General features: G+C 38.1%; 1 protein-coding gene across 1 annotated transcript in view; it reads right to left on the minus strand.

Annotated features, from left to right (window-relative positions):
- pard6b (par-6 partitioning defective 6 homolog beta (C. elegans)) overlaps positions 1-26,244 on the minus strand; it is a 59,238-nt gene that overhangs the window by 22,311 nt on the left and 10,683 nt on the right. The window contains exon 2 of the mRNA XM_062052612.1: positions 20,089-20,311. Within this exon, the coding sequence (XP_061908596.1) occupies positions 20,089-20,311 (223 nt within the window). The remainder of the gene's footprint in view (positions 1-20,088; positions 20,312-26,244) is intronic.

The raw sequence follows: 26,244 nt of genomic DNA on the forward strand, positions 1-26,244 counted from the left end.
ACAAGAATGGACCGCCACAGATACTTTTTTTGTTTGCTTGATTGATGGACTTTAAAACCTAATGACCAACTACAGAGCCGAGCTGTCCTCCGATGGTCCACTTCACTTCACTGGCTGCAGGCGGACTGAAAGTTAGCAGACGGGCTAGCGTGTAAAGACCCAGGTTAGGCTAACCCGTACAGGCTGGCTAGTCCATGGATCATTTAGCTGGACAACAAAATGGAGCATGTACATCTTTCTGAGATCTTCCCAAACTACCCAACAGACTGGAAGAGAATGTTGTGTTTACATATTCTCAGAATAATGGCCTAACGGCGATGCATGTGCATCTGATGGCCTATTTTACATTTAAAAAATTCTTATTCATACTCCTTTATTGTAACTGCACCGCAAAGACAGGGAAAAGTCATTTGGAGGCTCTTTAAATTCATGTTAAATTGACAAAATAAATACTTTTACATTTTGAATCTGTTCAGACCCTCTATCAGGGGGGGTGTCTAAACTATGGCCAATTTGGCCTGAGAGACGGCACGGGTCGAATAAGCAATTTGGGCGGGTGCGGTGTTTTCATACAATAAACAAATAGTCAGCGGTATGATTGCTGCCATCTGATGGCCAACGAGAGTCAGTGGCCATTAATTGTACGCCACTGTGACTAGTTGCACACCATTTCCCATATGACCCAATCCAATCAACCTTCCCTAGTAATGGTCACGCAGAAAGAAAGAAAAAATTCAACAACAACAAAAATTTTACAAACATGGTCACACAACACATCCTGCTTATTGAACTTTGTGGATATTATAAACAACTACACCCATTTAAAATTACAAGGGATGATGGGTAAAATGCAATACAGTCTCTCCACACTTATTCATGTTTGGCGCATTTTAGCGGCTTGATATTTCTGATTGATTTAAAAGCTTTAAGGAGGTAGTCGCGGAAGTAAACAAGGTAGGAGTCTAATTTTCACATACTCTTAAAAAACAAACAAACACACACACACACACACACACACACACACACACACACACACACACACACACACACACACACACACACACACACACACACACACACACACACACACACACACACACACACACACATACATACATACATACATACATACATACATACATATATATATATATATATATATATATATATATATATATATATATATATATATATATATAATTCATGGCTGAAGCTGCAAAACAACCAAAGAAACGAAAAGTTTTGTCTGAGGAGACAAAAAAAGAAAAAAAAAATGCTTACCCGGTTAAGACAGTTAAAGTTGAACATTGGCCGGCCTTTCACTCGTTCACTACTTCCTTAGGAAAAAAATCTCTCGCCGTTCTGGCTTTGCTTTGAACCTGCATCCTCCCCGATACATTCTTGGTAGTAGCGTCGTGTTTGTACCGCAATCCAAGATCATTTCTTGATAGTGTCTATTTAACATCAGAGAGACGTAGTATTTGTAATCTGTTCTAATATTACAGCGGACATCATGTCAGTTTGACAATATGTGCACTAGTCTAGGGCTGAACGATTTCAGGAAAAAATCTGATCACGATTTTTCTGACAGAAATTGCGATTTCGATTTTGACTCACGATTTCTTTTCAAATCAAGCTTCAGTAACAGTAACAGATTTAAAACATGACAAAAAATGATATACCATGAAAACATTAAATGCTATGTAATGCAAGGATGAATACTAAAAGGTAAGAATTGCTTCAAACATGTATTTATTAAGAAACATGCATGTACATTCTCCAAAGTTCTTGACCAACAGCAGTTATTAAAACTAAAGAACTAAAACCAGTACAAAAACCTTAATTATGTTAAGATAAATAAAAAAGTTTAAGTTAAATAAAATACAAAACAATTCCAACACAAAAAGCAATGCTTAATATATAATAAGAAAAACAAAATTCAACAACTTCAATAAAGGAAAAAAAGGATCCTGACCTTATGTAAACAGTCTTATACTCAAGTAGGTAGGTCAGTCTTTTATGGCTCAAGAGAGCTAGCCTATCAACATCTATAGCAGCAATTCAAGTACTTTATTCAACCCTGGAAGAAACCTGAACAATATTTTAAAGTGAAATTGAAAAGTAATGGTAATAAAGAAAATACTATTACAAAAACAAAATGACCCAACCTCTGCCCTTCTGAAAAATATGTCAGACATTAAAATAGGTGGGTCATTCATTTACCGCTTAGCAGCACCCAAATATTGCACATCTATTCTGTTAACAATAGAACGGCTGCTCTTCTCATAAGGAGTTATACTGGCAAACGACGCTGTAATTGTGGTATGTTTGCTACAATGGGCTGAATCGCTCGGGGTTGACTTTTCACCGGACTTTTTGGTCATACATTCGTCGTGTAACTGCCGGTGGTGATTTTTCAAGTGCCGGAATAAATTAGTCGTGTTGCCTTGGGATGTGGCGACTTTGGCCCGACAAGTTTTACAAAGTACCTGTTTCTGATGCACATCTGAAGTTTCGAAACCGAAGTAGTCCCAAATGACAGACGTGCTGCTCTTCTTCTGTATTAAAACTAAATCCTCCTCCACTTCTGACCCGGCGGCAGCAGCCATTTCCTCCAGGACGTTTGTTTCTTCACCAAAGTTGTTAGTGGGCGTGTACGCGGTAGCCTCGTCAATGGCCGCCTCTGATTGGTTAGCGTGACGGCATGCCCTGCTCACAAGTAGTTTACCACTTCTGATTGGTGAGTTTGATAAGGCATGAGAGTAGCACGAGCAGGCTGCATATACACAACAGACATGTCAGCCAGGAGAGCTAAATAACGTTCGTCTAAAACCGAAGCCTTCACGATCTCAAGATTGAGACTTCTGAAATCGCAATTTCGATCTGAAAACGATAAATCGTTCAGCCCTACACTAGTCCTCATGGGAAATGTGGTCTTCTTTCGGGCAAAAACACTACCCCTTTGGTCCATTGGCGCCGCCAAAATCAACCAAAACTGAAAGTTCTTAAGTGGGGTTTTAAGTTCGGAAATCGAGGTTCCACTGTATATATATCCATACTGTAAAAAAATAAAATAAAAATACCCATCAATCGCAGTGCAATAAGTAGCACATAAAACATCATTGTTGATCATCACAGTTGGACAAATCTTCCACCAAAATCTCAAGTTAGTTTTTCATTTGGCCGTATCTTGCTAACTTTGGTGGTCACTGTCATTGGGTGCAGTTCGCAGCACCTCTGTTAACCCCTCGTCCTCCACTATGTTGCAGCCTGCACTTTATCGCCATCCACGTGGCAAGAACATTTGTCAGCCATAATCTTCAGTCTTCATTAGGTTTTCCTGTCAAACGCGGTGCTGCTGCAATTGGAGACAGGTTTCAGAAGTAAGGGCTCGGGTATTTAAAAGGTTTGGTCTGAGCTTCCTTTGGGTCCACAAGTACCCGTCTTTGGGTCCAGCCAGGCTGAGCATTTGGGTCCAGTTTGACCTGCTGTTCTGTCCAATCTTTCCAATAGAGAGCTGATCAGAGACTGGACACATTCCACAAAAAATGTACCCCCACCCCAGCACACTCCTCTCTTTCCTCTCCGGCCAGCTTGGGCCTCACTCTGCATTCCTCCTTCACTAATACTATTCCCGCTATCCTCCTCTCTCTGCGGCTGAATTCCTCTCAGAATTACATTAGACTCCTCCTCCTCCTCCTTTCAGTGCTCTAATTACTCCTTACCCAACAATGCCTCACACAACTATTTAATCATCTTTATTCTCCCTTGCATCACTCCTATTAGGCACAACATGCAGTATGATTGTCCCCCACACATGCCTGCTACACCATTACTCATTATGTACAGCTTGTCAGCCATCATATTTTACCAGCCATCTTATGTCAGTGTTTCCCACACATTCATTTATTTGTAGCTGCCCGCCACGAAAGAATTAAGGCAGCCACAAAAAAAAAAAAATGTTAAAATTTTTTTTTTGTTGTGTCCTGTCAAGCTTCTCAGGCAAATCATATAGTTGATGTAGATGCCCATATCGGCTGTTCAGATTTACTTTACAAAAGAGAAGTGTAGGATCAAGATTTTTGGAGCTCTCTGTTCAGTGGATCAGATGTTTGATGAAGCTTTGTGTCTATCTACCACCACTACTGTTTTCTGTTTATTTGTTACTGACTGTGGCAGGACACCTCTGCCTCTGTTTCACTTTATGTTGCTGGTAAATAATATGGTTGAAGTAGTAGGCTAAAGTTAAATTATTTAGTATGCACTAATTAAAGAGACATTTTAGCTTTTATATTTTTATAAGATATATTTTTTGTAAGAACCACAATTAATAAATATATTTCAGTGAATAACTTATTGTTCAAATCTGTATATAAATATGTACATAAAGTGTTGTAATTATATTGTAAGATGGATGGATGGATGGATGGATGGACACCTGTTATTATTAATTAGTAAGTATACATTTTTTGAGCCTTTTTAGAGAAAATCATATCATTGTAGTAACTTATGCAAATTACTCGATGATGTCATGGTGACCACGCCCATCGCCACGCCCCCACCGCCACAGGTATCTTGGCAGTTTATGGGAAACACTGTACGTATAGCATGTTAGAAGCCGTCATTTGTAGTGCAGCATGTTAGCAGCCATCATACGTAGTACAGCAAAAATCTATCAAAATGTTTTAGTACGACTTTGGTGAGCTCTGAAGCCGCACCGCTTGAAGGATTGTCGGCGCATCAAGCATAGGAGTATTATTATGGTGTGTGTATAAGGTAACACATTATCTGGCGTTTTGTTTCGCAATATTATGCAAAAGCAACTTTTCTTACCTTCTAGTACCTGCTGATATGTATTTGGGATCTGCATAAATCCTGAAAAATTGTGCGCGTCCGCGCCAACGCCGTAGTTGATAAGCTTCTTTTTCTCGATCTTCTTGTTATGGGACATTCATCCTCCGCTGTTGCCATTTCTAATATAAAGTAGTGTAAAGTTCTTACTTATATCTGTCGGTAAACTCGCCATGAAAGCGCTAAAACATACCGGTGTAGTGAGATTACATTATTCACCCAAAGATTTTTAGTTATAAAGTTCCGGTCGGACAGTTTTTCACAGGAAAAATTTCCGGTGTCGTTTCTGGATGAGGAGATGCTGATCCGTTATTGATTGAAGTAAAGTCTGAATGTCATTAAAACAGTTAGCTCCATCTTTTGACACTTCTTCCACTCCCGTCCTTGCACGCTATACCGCTAGGGTTGCAAAGGGGTGGAAAGTTTTCGGGAAATTTTCGGAAATTTACCACGGGAAGATAAGCTCGAAAAGTTTGGAAATTTTGACCATTGTGATTATTCAAAGTTGGACACCGTCCATCTTATTCTGTAGAATAAGATGAGAAGCTTGTAAAACACTAATGCAACGCCACACACAGATATAAATAAATAGTCAGCTAAACAATTGGAGTAGTCTTTAAAAATATTTTACTGATGGACAAATGAATACAAATAGGCCAGATGAATAAATGAACACTCAATCAGCATGCTAAATCAAACTATAACCTACATTCTTGTATGACAACAGAATGGCTAGCAGAACAGAAGGCAGAGGAAACTACACAATTTGATTTTGTATTTGCTAGTTGAACTTTACAGATCACAAAAAAGGTAAATTCGGATCGCTAACATAGAGAAAATTAGCATCACGGCTAACAGAGAAATATTTTTGGTTCATTATGAGACTGGTGGTACATAAATCATTTAACAAGTACAGGAACAGCTAGCTAGCTTGAGTGGAAGTCTGCTGGAGTAGTCTACAGTCATACAGTAACAAGCAATAACACCTCTATTAAACTCAAATACCATAGATCAAATATATTTACCCCAGTAATATCATCAAAACTTACCTGACTGGATGAAGTTATTGGGCTCAAATACTAGTGTGGCCTGTAGTGTGTAGCATGCTGGGAATTATCTGTGCATGTGATGGAAGAATGCACTGCACATGTGATGGAGGAATGCACAGTGCTGGGTTGAAATTCAACTGATTTTGCATTAAATCAGGTTTTTTAGCTAATAATCATGCTGCAAGATCTAGCAGGTTGCATTCAACGTTTATTCCCATTGTCATGGAAAGTTTCTAACTTTGAATATTCCCGGAATTTTGCAACCCTATACACCGCTATAACAAAGATGACGGGGAGAAGACACAGTCGAAGGTGAGCCACGTAAATAAGACCGCCCACAAAACGGCGCATCCTGAAGCGACTGTCAGAAAGCGGCTTGAAGATGATCTGTAAAACATCATCTATGCAACATTTTGACCAAAGAACCACCATTACATGTTATGTAGACCACAAGGAAGTGTTTTCCATTTAGAAAAAAAAAATAATGACACCGTTAATGCGCCCTATATACCGGTACGCCTTTTGTATGAAAAAAAAACCTGACTAGACCCGCTCATCGGCAGTGCGCCTTATAATCCGGTGCGCCCTATGGTCCGGACAATACGGTAGTTATATATTGAGGCTCTCATGTTACAGGTGTATTGTCAATGTTGATTATGTGCATTTATAAGAAATAAGAAAAACTATTTTCCCTAAAATACGCATTGAGGCAAGGGCTTGGCGATATAGCGAATATACTCGATATATCGCGGGTTTGTCTATGTGCGATATAGAAAATGACTATATCGTGATATTCGAGTATACGTTCTCACGCGGTTGCTTTTAGCTGCGGGCATTACACTACAGGCTTTTCTCAGTCTTTCTTGTCTCTCCTCAGAGAGAGATAAAACAAGCGCACCTTCTTACATACGTCACATACTGTCGCACGTACAACGTCATACGCCCTCGCCGAGCAGAGAGGTAGTGGAATGGGTAACGTTAGCTGTGGCAGGTGGTGCAAGCGGTAATACGAGAGAGAGAAGGTAACAATCTGGTAACAAATGGAGGAAGAATTAATTCCCAAGAAAAACAGCACAGGGTCCATCGTCTGGCGGTGGTTTGGCTTCAAGCGGGAAGATGTTGAACAGACAACTGTAATATGTAAAGTATGCGGGAAAAGTGTTGCTACAAAAAGTAGCAGCACTACTAATTTGTACCATTTGAAAAGTCACCCGCTAGAGAATGAAGAGTGCTTGAAACTCCACATGTCAACATCTCGGCCGGTGCCACACCCAACAAAATGCCGAAGCAACCAACACTGACCCAATTGAGCCTGGCGTCTTCCATTTCCACATACACACCGTATGAAAAAATAGTCAAAAACAGAAGGAGATAACGTCCGCAGGAACCTACCACAAAGCGAAGGACATACACTACTTGATTTCCTGTTGTGCAGTTTATTTTTATTTCACAGTTATTGAAATATCTTGTGTGACATCATGCACAAAAGTGCACTTTATACGTTTTAAAATATTCTAGTGGCGTTCTGTACAAAAAGTGCACTTCAGTGTTGTTTTGATATGTCATCTTAGTGACATCATGCACAAAAGTGCACTTCAGTGTTGTTTTGATGTCATCTTAGTGACATCATGCACAAAAGTGCACTCGTAGCTTGTTTTAAAATGTCTCTGACAATCTTGCACTTTGTTTTGAAATGACATGAATGTTTGTGCCACTGCTTGATAAATAAAGTTTTGGTAAATTGACTTGTGATTTCCCTCTCTGCATGAAAGTTTAAAATGAGCATATATTAATGCAGTATGAACAAGAATGTTTTAATGTAGACACATAGAATCCTCATACTGCTGTGATTATATGCATCAAGTGTTCATTCAAGGCTAAGGCAAAATATCGAGATAAATATTTTGTGTCGTGACATGGCCTAAAAATATCGAGATATTAATAAAAGGCCATATCGCCCAGCCCTAAATGAGGCTATAAGACATTTTATCCGATAACTTGAATTGAACAAATTTATCGATAAAATACTCAATTCCTAAAAAGTATCCTGCCTGACTTGTGTTGTTTCTACCCTGAATTGAAATGATTTTCGTGTCAAAACGTAGGAAAAAAAGAGCAACTTTGCATCACACTGTAACTCTTTTCATTGATTTGACAGAGAGCAGCGGACGTGCCGTGCATACTGTACGTCTCACATTGATGACTCACTGGTTAGTGATTAGCAAGGCAGCTGGGATAAACAAACATACCTTTCCTAGCTCTCTACATTACAGGTGAGCCATTCAAGGACGGACAGCAAGGCAAACACACACCTTATGGAGAATGAACGGATTGCTCTGGAATATACAACTTAACAAATTCAAAAGGTTTACTCATGAATGCCAACATTTGAAAATTCAATGTGCAATTGGTAGATTAATCAAAGATTAAACCACTTAGGTCACACCTGATTATATAATGCTGACTCAGCATCTCAAACAAAAACACCAGACAAATAAAGTAATATTATACCAGGAATACTCCAGCAGTTCTAAACGTGGCCCTTGCCAGTGTTGCCTTGACAACAAGTAAACAATAGACACCTCACGGCTGACTCCATCGTCACCAACTCATTGTTCACGAGTCGAGGTGGGGGGGTTGCGGCTTGCAGGGTGGATATCAAGGTAAATTTTGCTACTTGATTGTTTTTACCAACAACACAGTGAGTTAGCAAAAACAAACACAAAGCAACACTGAATCAATCTAAATATAGCCAACAAGGCCAAAGAAAGCATTTCTAAATATAACTTAAAACCACACATGCAAAAAATCCTTTCCCTGCACCGGATGTATTAAATAGCACAGCAAATATGGCAGACTGCTGTCAGACTTGTCCAAAGGTCCACTCTTGTGCAATAAAAGGTCCTAGTCCCATCTAAGCACCTCATAAGCAGTCACAGGCTCAAAGTTTAAGCTGCATTTCAAGCCCGCCTCATGACGTGTACTCCACTGTGCAGCCCGCCATGAACCTTTTTTGTAAGATTTGGCAACACAGGAAAGTAACACTTCGCCTACCAGGTGATATATGGACATCCCTCTCCTGGTGTATTCCACGTAGACCTGGGCCGATGAAAACATTTTCTGGACGACATATTGACCTACAAATTATTGCCGATAAACGATATTATTACCTGTATCTTTTTGAGATCAAATTCACCACTGATGTAATAATACATATTAATGCATGTGTATTCTATCAAGTGCAATAAACTATTTACTTGTATTTTTTAACATTGTAATTGAAATGTAAACTTTTAAATCTCCAAGTTAAATAAAACAAACAAATAATCAAATATATTTTGTCTGTTAGCAAAATTTTGCATTTTGCACTTGAATAAAAATCACAACCAAAAGCAATAAAATATGTTAAGTAGGGGGTTGGAGGCACTCAAATATACACAAAAAAATAAAAAATTAAATGGCTAACAAACAAACAAAGTAGTACTTTAATATTGAACATGTAGGCAGAGGTAGAGTTGTACATTACTGTATTTTTCGGACTATAAGTCGCAGTTTTTTTCATAGTTTGCGACTTATGTGTGAAATTATTAACACATTACCTTAAAATATCAAAAAATATTATTTAGCTCATTCACGTAAGAGACTAGACCAGGGGTCGGCAACCCGCGGCTCTAGAGCCGCATGCGGCTCTTTAGCGCCGCCCTAGTGGCTCTCTGGAGCTTTTTTAAAAATGTATGAAAAATGGAAAAAGATGAGGAAAAACAAAAAAGTTTTTGTTTTAATATGGTTTCCGTAGGAGGACAAACATGACACAAACCTCCCTAATTGTTATGAATCACACTGTTTATATTAAACATGCTTCACTGATTCGAGTATTTGGCGAGCGCCGTTTTGTCCTACTAATTTTGGCGGTACTTGAACTCACCGTAGTTTGTTTACAAGTATAACTTTCTCCGACTTTCTAGGACGTGTTTTATGCCACTTCTTTTTCTGTCTCATTTTGTCGACCACACTTTTAACGTTGTGCGTGAATGCAAGCTAATCGATGCTAACATGCTATTTAGGCTAACTATATGTACATATTGCATCATTATGCCTCATTTGTAGCTATATTTGAGCTCATTTAGTTTCCTTTAAGTCATCATAATTCAATTTATACCTCATGACACACTATCTGTATGTAATATGGCTTTTAATTTTTTGCGGCTCCAGACAGATTTGTTTTTGTATTTTTGGTCCAATATGGCTCTTACAACATTTTGGGTTGCCGACCCCTGGACTAGACGTATAAGATTTCATGGGATTTAGCGATTAGGAGTGACAGATTGTTTGGTAAACGTATAACATGTTCTATATGTTATAGTTATTTGAATGACTCTTACCATAATATGTTACGTTAACATACCAGGCACGTTCTCAGTTGGTTATTTATGCGTCATATAACATACACTTATTCAGCCTGTTGTTCACTATTCTTTATTTATTTTAAATTGCCTTTCAAATGTCTATTCTTGGTGTTGGGTATTATCAAATAAATTTCCCCAAAAAATGTGACTTATACTCCAGTGCGACTTATCTACTGTATGTTTTTTTCCTTCTTTATTATGCATTTTCGGCCGGTGCGACTTATACTCCGGAGTGACTTATACTCCGAAAAATACGGTACATACTTGACTATCAAGTTAGGACCTTTTTTAAACAAAAGAGCAGAGTAACAATGTAAACACTACAGTAAAAGCAGATGTATTAACAGGTTATATGAAAAAAATGGAAGTCTGGCAGATTCCGAGTGAGGAAACACCAACATAACATGACAAGATGACAAACGTCTGTCAAACAATTGCAGCGTTGTTAGAAATGCTAGTTTTTCCAACAGTATTAAATGGCAGCATGTCTTTGGCGATGTATTTACCATACTTTCTGTGAGTGCACACTATTTTGTACTGTTTTGTTTGCACTCACCTTGTTCACCAAACGCAAAGTGAGTGTGGAATGTCGGGTGGTTGTGTTTCAAGTGGGCGTGCAGGTTTGTTGTTTTTGCGCATATTCGGCAAACTGATTCCTCTGTGTCGATAGGCTCATCTTTAAAATGAAATATTCCCTCACTGGCACAGTGGAATTAGGTTTTGTGATCATTTTGTCCATGTTATTCGCTAATACTAAGGGTGTAACGGTACACAAAAATTTCGGTTCGGTACGTACCTCGGTTTAGAGGTCACGGTTCGGTTCATTTTTGGATCAGTAAGAAAACAACAAAATATACATTTTCTGGTTATTTATTTATTTACCAAAATTTGTAAACAATGGCTTTATCCTTTTAACATTGCTTTAAAATAGCTCTGTGTGTGATGGATGTGAGCCACCACTAGGCTGATCAGTGCAACAGCAGGCAGTCATGAATGCAAAGCATAAAAATAACATACATATACACACAGGGTCCATTGCCAGGGTTAATGAGTTTGAGTTTGAGTTTATTTCGAACATGCAAGCATACAACATGATACATCACAATTTCCAGTTTCTCTTTTCAACATGTTCGAAAAGGAGTAGGAAGAAGCAGAGCTTATTTAATCCTACCCCTTTTCTTTTACATAACAGTTGCTAAAACTTTTGTTCACTTCCTGTTCTCAATTTATTCACAATATACTCCATAAGTAATCACAATAATGTTTAAGGTTCTTCATCACATACACAGCTACTCCTCCTCCATTTTTGTTGGTTCTGTTGATGTAGTTTAGTTCATATCCTTCCAGATCAAAATCTATTCCTTTTTTTATCATCAATCCATGTTTCTGTGACAGCAATCACTTTGAAGGGTTTGTTGATGTGTTCCAAAAAGTTCTTAATGTTGTTATAGTTTGCATAAAAGCTTCTGCTATTAAAATGAATAATTGACAATTTACTATCACATTTAATGTTGCTATTATATTGTTCATCTGTATAATAAAAACAATTATTACTAATGTGGGAGAAAAAAATTTGTATCTGGATCTATATCATTTTCCAAATCCTGGTTTTTGTGATCTTTGTTGCAGACATTTTTTAGTTCCATATTTTCTTGTTCAACACTCTTTGATGTTGTTTCAATAATCTCTATAAGTGTAGGTGGATGCAATCCTGAATCTAGGTCCTCTTGTTTAGTCATCCCTTGGAACATAGTAATGTCGATGCTGAATTTAGGTGCTTGTTTTCTGTCAGAGTCCATCATCATCGTTGTTGTGGAAGCTGTGTAAACTTTAAAATTTGTCCAGGTCCTTGCTGTCATGGACAACAAGTACTCTTGCTTCTGGACCTCCATTTAGCTTTATGTAGATTTTACAGTTGGCGCTCCAAGTTCCCTGGATTTTTCCCTGCTTCCTCAAGTCGCGTGCTTTCTTGGCGATGCAGTCAACATATATAAAATAAAAACTAAATAAGATAAGGCTCAGAATTGGTTTCTTAACAAAACCTTTCTACATATAAAGTGCAACATTTCCACATATAAAGTGCAACATTAAACTGCTTCAAGTTGTTGCTCAGATTAAATAAAATGACAAAACTTTTCTTCTACATACAAAAAGTGCAACATTAAACAGTTTCAAGTCAACTCAGCCTCAGATTAACTTTTCTCCCCCCCCCCCTTAACCTTGGTGACTTTCACTCAATTTTCATGTTTTTTGCCAGAAAAATCAGTTTATCCACATTGTCTACAGAAAGAGCAGGCCTGCTTGCAGTTACAATGTCTCCAGCTGTGGAAAATACCCTTTGGCTGGGCACGGAGGTAGCAGGTATGGCGAGGTAGTGCCTGGCTAACTTGGCAGTAAGAGGATATATGGGCTCATTGTTCTTCCACCATAGAAGTGGGTCAAAATCTAGTTTTTAATGCAATATGGTCTTAAATCTGCTGCTATAAAAACACCAACAGCATTTGTTATTGCTTTAGCGCTGCCTGACTCGCCGAGAAGCTGCTTGAATGCGGTGGGAGCTGTGTTTGTTCGTCTTTCTCTTCGTTGAAGCGATGTTATCCATTGTTGTATCGCACCGCAAAGCCGAAATGTTCCCAAACGGGAGATCTTAATGAGGCAGGAGGGTCTTCCTGCTCTGGCTTTTGCATGTTGTAGTAGCCCGGTCGCTGCTAGCATGCCGTGTGTTGTGCCTCAGTGTGCATTCTTTACACAACGTGCGGCGCGCTACTTAATATGTCCTTGTGGAAACTCGTTCGGTGCACCTCCGAACGAACCCCCCGTACCGAAACGGTTCAATACAAATACACGTACCGTTACACCCTTAGCTAATACATATGTTGGTCACAGGCTAACTAATTGAACTGTGTGATTCTAGTGGGCCAGCGGCCCCGCCTCGCCACACAGAGTTAAAGACACTTAATGACGTACAAGAGAATTCACCCCCTTCTTTTCATTCTGCTATGGCACAAACGCACGCAGCTGCTGAAACTGATGAAAAGTGTAAATGCTCTTAAAGCATGCACATGGCGTATTATCGACACTGGAAAACTTATCGACTTATTTTTCATTTAGTGTCGGTTAATTGACTTATCGAATATCTGCCCAGGCCTACTTCCACGTAACATTGACTACGTTATATGTTCTAAAACTAGAGTTTGATATTTGACGGAACAAGCTTCCGAAGTTAGCCAGCACACCACAGTGCAGAGCAGTAGTACAAAGTTACTCGTCAATATTTGTCTGCACAGCTTTGGTGACTCGTCTGTAAATACTGTAAATACGCACTGTATATCATCGACCGGCCACCAATCAGTATCGGCCGATTTTCGTGAAAAAAGTATGTGATCAACCATTGCCGATTAATGCCTTTTAATGCCGATCGCTCACGGCAATACTGTTTAGTTTACCAGTGTTGAGCAGCTTATTATGTATCTCCATACACAGTGTAAAGACGCTCTTAAACTAATAATAATCATCTTTGTTATGGCAAATCAGCGTATTTTAGTATCTTGAGTAAAGATACTTAAAGACACAAAAATAATGCAGTTTTAGAATTGACTGAGTTTTATTATCACCTGAGGATGAGGTTAAACAAGTTACACACAAGAGCTTATCTGGTCGATACTACTATGATTACATCAATATTTTTTATCGTCACAAAATCTTTTTTCTTAATTTTTTAAGTTCATATTATATTCATAAACTCGTCCCTGGACACAAGGTCTTAAATTATGACCAATGTATGACCCTGTAACCAATTGGAATCGTATCGATACCTAAATTTGTGGTATCATCCAAAATTAATGTAAAGTATCCAAAAAACAGAAGAATAAGTGATTATTACTTTTTAACAGAAGTGTAGATCAAACATGTTAAAACAAAATAACCAGATACAAACAGTTGATTATTAATACATTTTTACAGCTTGTCCTTTAAAATGTTGACAAAATAGAATGATAAATGACAATATGTTACTGCATACGTCAGCAAACTAGGAGCCTTTGTTTGCTTACTTACTAATTAAAAGACAAGTTGTCTTGTATGTTCACCATTTTATTTAAGGACAAAAATTGTTATTTGATTGCAATAAGAAACAGATGTTTAATGTACCCTAAGATTTTTCGTTAAAATAAAGCCAATAACCCCATTTTTTGTGGTCCCCTTTATTTAGAAAAGTGTCAAAGTTAGGGGTGTAACCGTACGTGTATTTGTATTGAATCGTTTCGGTACAGGGGTTTCGGTTCGGAGGTGTACCGAACGAGTTTCCACACGGACATATTAAGTAGCGTACCGCACGTTGTGTAAACAATGCACACCGAGGCACAACACACGGCATGCTAGCAGCGACCGGGCAAGGACAACATGTAAAAGCCAGAGCTGGAAGACCCTCCTGCCTCGTTAAGATCTCCCGTTTGGGAACACTTTGGCTGCGCGATACAACAATGGTTTGCCGACATTGTTCAGCAGCTGCTTCCGACAACACGTCAAACATGCTAACCCATTTGAAGCGTCACCACCGCATTCAAGCAGCCTCTCCTCGGCGAGTCAGGCAGGGCTAAAGCAATAACAAATGTTTTTATAGCAGCAGATTTAAGACCATATTGCATTAGAAACTAGATTTTGACCCACTTCTATGGTTGAAGAACAATAAGCCCATATATCCTCTTACTGCCAAGCTGGGGGGGGGAAGAAAAGTTAATCTGAAGCTGAGTTGACTTGAAACTGTTTAATGTTGCACTTTTTATATGTAGAAGAAAAGTTTTTTCATTTTATTTAATCTGAGCAACAACTTGAGGCAGTTTAATGTTGATTAACGTGGACCCCGACTTAAAGGCCTACTGAAACCCACTACTACCGACCACGCAGTCTGATAGTTTATATATCAATGATGAAATCTTAACATTATAACACATGCCAATACGGCCGGGTTAACTTATAAAGTGACATTTTAAATTGCCTTCCACATTGAAGCCAATACGAAAAAGCTCTGTTTTCATTTCATAATTCCACAGTATTCTGGACATCTGTGTTCGTGAATCTGTTGCAATCATGTTCATTGCATTATGGAGAAGGAAGCTGAGCAAGCAAAGAAGAAAGTTGTCGGTGCGAAATGGACGTATTTTTCGAACGTAGTCAGCAACAACAGTACACAGCCGGCGCTTCTTTGTTTACATTCCCGAAAGATGCAGTCAAGATGGAAGAACTCGGATAACAGAGACTCTAACCAGGAGGACTTTTGACTTCGATACACAGACGCCTGTAGAGAACTGGGACAACACAGACTCTTACCAGGATTACTTTGATTTGGATGACAAAGACGCAGACGTGCTACTGTGAGTATGCAGCTTTGGCTTCTAAACATTTGATCGCTTGACCGTATGTGCGCAACTTTTTTTTGCGTATGTACGTAACTTTTTTAAAATATATAAGCTTTATGAACCTTGGGTTAGGTGAACGGTCTTTTGGGCTGAGTGATTGTGTGTGTTGATCAGGTGTTTGAATTGTATTGGCGTGTTCTATGGAGCTAGGAGCTAGCAGAGGAGCTAGGAGCTAGCATAACAAACACGCAGGTGTTTTTATGCAGGATTAATTTGTGGCATATTAAATATAAGCCTGGTTGTGTTGTGGCTAATAGAGTATATATATGTCTTGTGTTTATTTACTGTTGTAGTCATTCCCAGCTGAATATCAGGTCACCCCCGGCTCTCACAGCATCTTCCCTATCTGAATAGCTTCAACTCCCCACTAGTCCTTCACTTGCACTTTACTCATCCACAAATCTTTCATCCTCGCTCAAATTGATGGGGAAATTGTCGCTTTCTCGGTCCGAATCTCTCTCACTTCATGCGGCCATCATTGTAAACAATAGGGAACTTTGCGTATATGTTCAACTGACTACGTCACGCTACTTCCGGTAGGGGCAAGCCTTTTTTTTATCAGATACCAAAAGTTGCAATCTTTATCGTCGTTGTTCTATACTAAATCCTTTCAGCAAAAATATGGCAATATCGCGAAATGATCAAGTATGACACATAGAATAGATCTGCTATCCCCGTTTAAATAAAAAAAATTCATTTCATTAGGCCTTTAAACAAGTTGAAAAACTTATTCGGGTGTTACCATTTAGTGGTCAATTGTACAGAATATGTACTGTACTGTGCAATCTACTAATAAAAGTCTCAATCAATCAATTAAAAAAAGCACTTTATATGTAGAAAGGTTTTGTTAAGAAACCATTCTGAGCCTTATCTTATTTAGTTTTTATTTTATATATGTTGACCACATTAACCCTGGCAATGGACCCTGTGTGTATATGTATGTTATGCCATTGTTTACAAATTTGGTAAATAAATAACCAAAAAATTTATATTTTGTTGTTTTCTTACTGTACCGAAAATGAACCGAACCGTGACCTCTAAACCGAGGTACGTACCAAAACGAAATTTTTGTGTACCGTTACACCACTAATCAAAATACATTTTGGTACCGGTACCAAGATATTGGTATCGAGACAACCCTACCAAAAACTAATAAAAGCAACAGTATCAATAATAATAATAATAATAATAATGTTTTGTGTGTTAATCCAAAGTTGTTGTTTTTTTAAACTCTTTTTTAAATCGACTGTCTAAGTTATGAATTTAGTCAAATTCATTTCATTTCAATTTATCCATCCGTTCATCCATTTTCTATCGCTTGTCCCTCAAAATTGCGATTTGCATGTGAATCGATTTTCTGAGCACCCCTAGTGGGCAGCACTCCTTCCTGCACTGCAGATGTGATAGCATGTTGCTGAAGGAGCTCCTCACGGTCCCAGGAGCTTCAGATACTGTACTTACACAACAATTACATTTTCAGTGGATACATCTTCACTGCTATAAAAGCTGTACGCTGATTACTCTAAAGTATATCCAAGTTGACTGTCTATTGAGAAAATGTTTAATATAATTGTATAGTATGTTGCCGATATGTGAGCTACTGTAGATCCACATTGTGTGCATATAATTGGATGGAGATGAGCAGCCAATCAGTGCAGCATCATCTGAGCCTCTCAGTAATTACAGGTTGGGGGTGTTGTGGGGGCAGGGGGTGTCTGCATGCGTGCATCACTTGTGTTGTGTCTGAGGGTGGGCGTCTGTGTGGCGAATGTGATGCAACTGTTCCGTTTTATGGGTTAGTGTACGTGTATGAATGTGTGTGTGTGTGTGTGTGTGTGTGTGTGTGTGTGTGTGTGTGTGTGTGTGTGTGTGTGACAGCAGCTGAGGCCCAGCATGGCGCTCGTGTCTGGAGCGTGTAATTGAGCGGCGGTCTCACGCAGCGCAGCACGCTGACCCCGACTAATCTCTTGATGACAAAGTGCTTGTGTAGGTGGAGGTGCAGATTAAACGTGCAAGACATAACAGCAAGACTGAATTGAACGCGTCGTTAGTTGCTAAATAATTACTTGGAATTATACTGCCGCCGCTCCTTGCGGCATGCCATACTTATGATGGCCGACAACGTGCTAATTAAAATGAAGTACTTTGACAGCTTAATTGTCATCGTTGCAGAACTAAGAAATGTAGTTCAGCCACTCTAAATTGAATAACATAATAAACACTTAATGCTCAGTAAAACCACACACTGTATAGTGCATTATGTCAATAGTACTAGATTTGATCTTCACTTATTCTAAGTACAAACACAATTTCCTAAACAGGACGCCTTAATTTGTCAATTTGATAGCCAGTGATAGTCTTTTTTTTTCTTTTTTCTTTTTATCAATAAATAATACCTAGGACTGGGCCGATAATACGATAGATATACAGTACAGGCCAAAAGTTTGGACACCTTCTCATTCAATGAGTTCTCTTTATTTTCATGACTATTTACTAGAGATGTCCGATAATGGCTTTTTTGCCGATATCCGATATTCCGATATTGTCTAACTCTTAATTACCGATACTGATATCAACCGATACAGATTTATACAGTTGTGGAATTAACACATTATTATGCATAATTCTGTTGTGATGCCCCGCTGGATGCATTAAACAATGTAACAAGGTTTTCCAAAATAAGAGAACAACTTCAACTCAAGTTATGGAAAAAATGGCCAACATGGCACTGCCATATTTATTATTTAAGTCACAAAGTGCATTCTTTTTTTTAACATGCCTCAAAACAGCAGCTTGGAATTTGGGACATGCTCTCCCTGAGAGAGCATGAGGAGGTTGAGGTGGGCGGGTTAGGGGGCGCGGGGTTGAGGTGGGGGTGGTGTATATTGTAGCGTCCCGGAAGAGTTAGTGCTGCAAGGGGTTCTGGGTATTTGTTCTGTTGTGTTTATGTTGTGTTACGGTGCGAATGTTCTCCCGAAATGTGTTTGTCATTCTTGTTTGGTGTGGGTTCACAGTGTGGCGCATATTTGTAACAGTGTTAAAGTTCTTTATACGTCCACCCTCAGTGTGACCTGTATGGCTGTTGATCAAGTATGCCTTGCATTCACTTGCAAGTGTGTCAAAAGCCGTAGATATTATGTGACTGGGCCGGCACGCAAAGGCAGTGTCTTCAAGGTTTATTGGCGCTCTGTACTTCTTCCTACGTCCGTGTACACAGCGGCGTTTTAAAAACTCATAAATTTTACTTTTTGAAACAGATACCGATAATTTCCGATATTACATTTTAAAGCATTTATCGGCCGATAATATCGGCAGTCCGATATTATCGGACATAGACCATTCATCGGCAGAGCGCCTTATAATTCGGTGCGCGGTATGGTCTGGAAAATACGGTAGTAGAGAATAGATGGAGTACTAGATAGTAGTTTTTGCTTTTGTTCAGTTTTTGTGTACTAATTACTTTTTTTTCCTCAAACAATTGTATATAATATAAGAAAATAAGTGTGGAAGGGGGCGTGGCCTGCCGCGGAACGAGGTGTGCCAGGACCGTCCCGTTGACAGCGACAGTTGAGTAGATGGCCCAGGTGGGCCTTGTTATCTAATCACCTGTCGCCTTTATTAGCAGCAGCCGGGATGAGACACATTGTTGGAGTTGGAGTGGGAGCCAGAGAGAGAGAGACACGAACAAAGAGAAAGATGTTTAGCTGGAAAGCAAAAGGCTCTCCACATTTATGAAAATAAAACAAGTGTTGTACCCTGAAATCCGGGCTCTCGTGGCAGTGTGTGGTGGTCCGAGGAACCCACTAGAGGGCAACCTCTACAATAAGGAACTAGTTTAAATATTGTGTTATGGTTATGCTGTCAATAGCACTCATCATAAAAAAAACAGAAACACTCCCATTTAATACATGTTATCGGTATTTGTGTCAGCAGCAAAAAACCCTGATTGGAACATCTCTAATTAGAAAAATATGCTAAGTTTAAAACAATGTAAAAAAAAAATACTATTTTGAAGAAATGCAAAGAAAAAGCAAGAACAAGACAGGAATGTGTTTTCTGGAATATCAACACTGATGCACACAACATTGTGGGGCGACCACATGACGGTCTACCAACAAAGCTTCCACAAACTCAGATTGTATAATGTAAGGACTTAGACAGACAAGCCAGAACTGATCTAAAGAAGCCTTAGTCATGGCGACATCAACACGGACGCACACAACATTGTGGAGCGAACACCGTCTTCCCATTTCGTCTTTTCCCTGTCCAGGGGTCACCACATTGAGTCGATTGCATGAATGGTTTCGATTTAGTTTTCGCAACAAATGCCCTTCCCGACAGGTGGAACTCGCTAGCGCCTCTTACCTTTCCTCTGCAGGAAGAGTCTGAGAAGCGGGCTGGCGGTGGAGATGGCCTTGTGGTAGTTGTCGTCATTGTTGATGGGCAGCAGGTCGCCGTGCACGTCGGCGTAGCCCACCAGCAGGTCCACGTTGGGAATGCGGTGCACATGCTGCAGCAGGCCGTAGAACTCATCAAAGCGGCCCGGCTTGGAGCGGTCCAGAGAGAAGCGACGAAACTCCGCCCCGAACTGTGGGAGGGGCCACACACACACAATAACAAAATATTTATGATATAGAATAGAATAGAAAGTACTTTATTGATCCCTTGGGGAAATTCAGCACCACAGTTCGCTCACAATAGACAAGAATAATAATAAATAATATATATATATAATATATAAATATATTCTACATATACTACATATACTCTACATTTAAGTGCATATATCAACTAGTCATATAGTCAATATTTGATCATGTTGATCAATCGTGTAATAAAAATATTATGTGGACAAACAGATTGCAGTCATCCTATTTTTGTGTTACCTCGCTTTTCTACAGTGCTAGGAAAAAAATATATATATATGAATTTAAAAACATTTGTCTGATATTTGTATTTTCTATATTTATCAGTACAGTTTTAGAGAAAAAATGTCAAAAAAAAAATGGCACTGCTATAGTTTGTTGGTAAGATTGCAACCGATTTAGATCATAAAAAATATACCCTTTTAATATCTCATTCTAATCTTGATTGCCTAACAAAAACAAAAAAAATGAACTGTCTAAAATTTCTGAATTGTTTAAAATTAATAAATTGGCACTTAATATTAAAGAAACAAATATGATTTTTAATACTAAAAATAAAAGCTAGGATAAAGAAGACGTGAAACTATTCAATGGTGGCATCAAAATTAGCCTGGTGTCTCAAACAAAATTTTTAGGAGTTGTACTTAGAAACAACTAATGGAACTTGTTTGTGACAAGATGATGAAATCAATAACTATTGTAAGTCAACTTTGTTGTTCTATTGATTGGTCTTGTATGTTGACATTAGGGCTGAGCGATATATCGAGTTTGTAAGATATATCGATATATTTTTAAACAAGATATGAATTAAGAAAATATCGCAATATCGATATAATTTATTTCACGTTAAAATGACCAAACGCCGCTTATTTGTTGTGTTCCTGTTCTCCCCCTTCATGGGCTACTAAACCCCTCCCCTTCCTCCTTCCAAGACTCGCTTGCACGTATAAGAACATCCATGATTGGTTTGTTGTTTACTATGATGAGTCACGATTGGTTAGGGACAGGCCAATCAGAGGCAAGATGGGGCGGGTCATCAAACCAGGAAGGGAAATCACAAAGTGCCTGCCTGCAAATTAAGATTAAAGATTAATGTATTTTTTTATCCGAGTTTGATACATTTTGTATTATTTGCACAGCTGTTATTTTTTTTACGTAGAAATAATATTTTTCTATTTTATTTATGTTATGTATTTCTGTACTACTTAAACAGTTTATTTTCTGTTTGATTGATTGATTGAGACTTTTATTAGTAGGTTGCACAGTGAAGTACATATTCCGTACAATTGACCACTAAATGGTAACACCCGAATAAGTTTTTCAACTTGTTTAAGTCGGGGTCCACTTAAATTGATTCATGATACAGATATATACTATCATATATACTATCATCATAATACAGTCATCACACAAGATAATCACATTGAATTATTTACATTATTTACAATCAGGGGTGTGGAGGGGGGGGTAGGATATGGACAGCAAGTAGTGGACATAGAGAGAGAGAGAGAGAGATCAGAAGGCATAAGAAAAAGTATCTGCATTTGATTGTTTACATTTGATTATTAGCAATCCGGGGAGGGTGTTAGTTTAGGGTTGTAGCTGCCTGGAGGTGAACTTTTATTGCGGTTTTGAAGGAGGATAGAGATGCCCTTTCTTTTATACCTGTTGGGAGCGCATTCCACATTGATGTGGCATAGAAAGAGAATGAGTCAAGACCTTTGTTAGTTCGGAATCTGGGTTTAACGTGGTTAGTGGAGCTCCCCCTGGTGTTGTGGTTATGGCGGTCATTTACGTTAAGGAAGTAGTTTGACATGTACTTCGGTATCAGGGAGGTGTAGTGGATTTTATAGACTAGGCTCAGTGCAAGTTGTTTAACTCTGTCCTCCACCTTGAGCCAGCCCACTTTAGAGAAGTGGGTAGGAGTGAGGTGGGATCTGGGGTGGAGGTCTAGAGGTCTGTGCTGTTAATACCCATCTTGACTAACTGGGTTAATAAAAGTGCCACTTGACTGTTTACAGTACTGTTGTCATTCACTTCAATTTCACTGAATGTCGCTCAAAAAATTAATATCTTAATATGTATACTTCCACCGAAAAATATATTGAGATATATATCGAATATCGAGTTTAAGTAAAAATATATTGATCTACGTTTTCGTCCATATCGCCCAGCCCTAGTTGACATTATACTATATTTTAAGATATCCACACATAATGTATTGCAATGCTATCTGGGGTGCTACTTGTCAATTAGGGCTGCACGATTTTAAGAAAAAAATGCTAATTGCGATTTTTCTGCCAAATATTGCAACCGAGACTCGATTTGCGATTTTTGGATTTTATTACCGGTAATTTAAATGCATAAAACTGCAAGAATGGTGAGTGAAGGAAGTCATGTTCATTTTAGACTGTCAATAAAACTTTTAATGCCTCAAGTTGTCATATATGAAAGAACAATATGCAATAATCTGGGACGGCGTGGCGTGGCAGGTAGAGCAGCTGTGCCCGAAACTTGAGTGTTTCAGCTCCGTCAGTCTACCCCAGGGCAGATGTGGCTACAAATGTAGCTTACAAAGTGTGAATGTGAGCACTTTGAGTATCCAGTTGATAGAAATATGCTATATAAATCTAATCCATTATTAATCCACATTCAAAAATATTTGGGTTTACGTCTATAACACCCATGCTTGCCTCATCAACCAGTACTGCTTTCACCAGAGAAGTTCTTTAAACTGTTTTACACGATGACAATTACAACCTTTTTTTTAGATACTGTACAGTAACACAAGGCAAGTGTTATTAGCATACTGACTGCATCGTGCACATTGCCTCTTCCTTGTGGTTTGTCAGTAGGCCAAGGATGCAAGGCTTGACAATTATGAGTCAATTAAAAGACTGTTAAAAACCTCAGCCTCTTGCGATTGATAATTGCAGTAATTAAAACATTGAAGTCAATCCAATGGCCATTATTTGTGCAGCCCTATTGTCAATCATACTTTCATGAAATCTTAATAATTCAAAGGAAATTCTTGAATACCCTGTCTTGTCTTCATCTGCTCCTCTTTTCAAAGAAGACATTTTGACAAAACATACATTGTATATCTATTTTTATGTACAAATATGTACATTTGTCTACAGATTTACCAACAGTTTTCCATATTTTTTTTACATCTTCTGATATATATACTCCACAAGATAATGTTGTGACTTTTATCTAGCATTATGTGGAACGTCTACCATATTTTACGGATTATAAGTCGCTCCGGAGTATAAATCGCACCGGCCGAAAATGCATAATAAAGAAGGAAAAATATATATATAAGTCGCACTAGAGTATAAGTCACATTTTTGGGGAAATTTATTTGATAAAATCCAACACCAAGAATAAACATTTGAAAGGCAATTTTAAATAAATAAAGAATAGTGAACAACAGGTTGAATAAGTGTACATTATATGAGGCATAAATAACGAACTGAGAACGTGCCTGGTATGTTAACGTAACATATTATGGTAAGAGTCATTCAAATAACTATAACATATAGAACATGCTATACGTTTACCAAACAATCTGTCACTCCTAATCGCTAAATCCCATGAAATCTTCTTCCTCCGTGTCGCTTCTAAACAACTCTGCCAACTCCAAAAGGTAGACAATGTGCTGCTTCCTCTTCTATCGGTACGTCGCTTACGTCAGAGTCATCGTCAGTTGCAGTTCCAATTATTCCAGCCTTTCTGAATCCGGACATGATGGTTTCGGTTGTCACTGAAGCCCTTGCTTTGTCGATCCATCCTCTGTTTTTATAAGTTACCGCCAGTGTTGAAATGATCAATTTTCATAGGTACGGAAGTAGCAGGTAGCATCTTTTTTTTCACAATGCACTTCTGCCATGACCCGCCCCCGCCAAATTTTTATTGGTTGACGTGTGTGTGTGTGTGACGATTGCTGATATACGCCTAGTCTCTTACATGAATGAGATAAATATTAATATTTGATATTTTACGGTAATGTGTTAATAATTTCACAAATAAATCACTCCAGAGTATAAATCGCACCCCCCGCCAAACTATGAAAAAAACTGCGACTTATAATCCGAAAAATACGGTACTAAAAATGTACGCTTGAATACAGAGGACTAGAGGTGGGAGAAAATAATAGATTTTTAGATGCATTGCAATTCGGACATGGACGATCATGGAATAGACTTAGACTTTGACAAACTTTAATGATCCACAAGGGAAATTGTTTCACACAGTAGCTCTGTTACAAATGATGGAAAGTGTAAGGATGGAAAGGACAATGCAGGTATAAAATAGACTAAATATAGCAATATAAAATATATACGTAATATTTACATGATATATATACAGTATATGATATGTACTGATATATTATAGTGTACAGCTCCACTAATGGACATTGGAGTGTTACTTTCAAAGGCAAAATTAAAGTATTGCTAGAAACATAATTTTATATGGGACTTTATTGTATTATATGTATAGTACATGTGCCAAAAAGAAAAAAAGCATAAAACACCACCAGAATTAGAGATATTACAAGTCAAAGTGATGAAGCTTAGTGTTACGCTCATGACTTGGTGTAACTAAACATTACCCTATAAGATGAAGGCAATTGCATTTTATTGATATTTGAAATTTATTCAATGTTTATAAATGATTATTTAAATATACTAAATGTAAAAAAGGGAATAAATATTCAAAATAAGATCATTAAATGAAATCTAGTTTGGTTACGCCATCATGAGCGCAACACAAGGTTGTAAAAGTTTCAACTACAATTCTAAATAAGATGTCAAAAGCAAACTGAAATCAAATACACACAGCTTAAAGATTGATCAATACCTATTTAAATTTAGTAATACATAAATATGATGATTTATCAAAATATAAAAGAAATATACCTGAACAGAACGCTCATGATGGTTACACCAAAAAGTAACGCTATGAATCGCGTTTTTCCAAGTTTTTGGGGCATTTTTGTGCTATTTCCAAGCATCTCCTTTTTATTATCGCTGATTTTAAATGGTCAAACTAATGCATATTATATATGCATGCCCTAGTAAAGAAAAAAAAGGCATTTATTTTGATTGTTACATTTTGAAGTACATTTGTGCAGGTGGGTGCGAATTACCAGAGCTGTACACTATAGTATATGTTTATATCATATATACAATATAAAACAATTACCATGTACAATATTACAGTATATGTAACAGCTGCAGCAGAAAATAAACAACCAAAGAGATTGTATTTTATTTTGCCTATCATTCACAATCTTTATGTGAGACAAGAACACACCTTTTTGTTTTTGTATGCATTCTAACTCGTAAATAAACGCGAGCAAAGGTCAGCCAACAATGGAGGTAATGGGAGTCGTTGAGTCAATTGTGCCCATAAAGCGCTCTAAAAAACCTACAAAAATCTCCATCAACGTTTTATATACGCACTGTAAGTACGCATATGTGTAATGTAGTAAGAGCCACATACATAATACCATGTAATATTTATGTATTTTGCTCATTCTAAGCAACTAAAAAGTGCATTAATTTCCTTCGACAAGAACAACACCACTAATAATCATGGCAGACTTCATGAGATAAATCGACTACTTTGGACAAATGATGATCCAGAACTTTATATTTTTGAGCCTGAATATAAGGAGGATGAGCGACAAGTTTTAGAAGCTGAGTGATAAGAAGATCCAGCAAGTAGCAGTATTGCTAAGTGCTATACAAGAAAAACAAACTATGAACATAATAAAACAATCACTTACTGTACATTGTCTGCTTTCGCTGGTATGCCGACTAATGGGATGTTAGTATCTTCCCGCTTAGATGAATAATTAACCACAATA

Source organism: Entelurus aequoreus, linkage group LG07 (genome assembly GCF_033978785.1).
Source record: "Entelurus aequoreus isolate RoL-2023_Sb linkage group LG07, RoL_Eaeq_v1.1, whole genome shotgun sequence".
Lineage (NCBI taxonomy): Eukaryota > Metazoa > Chordata > Actinopteri > Syngnathiformes > Syngnathidae > Entelurus > Entelurus aequoreus.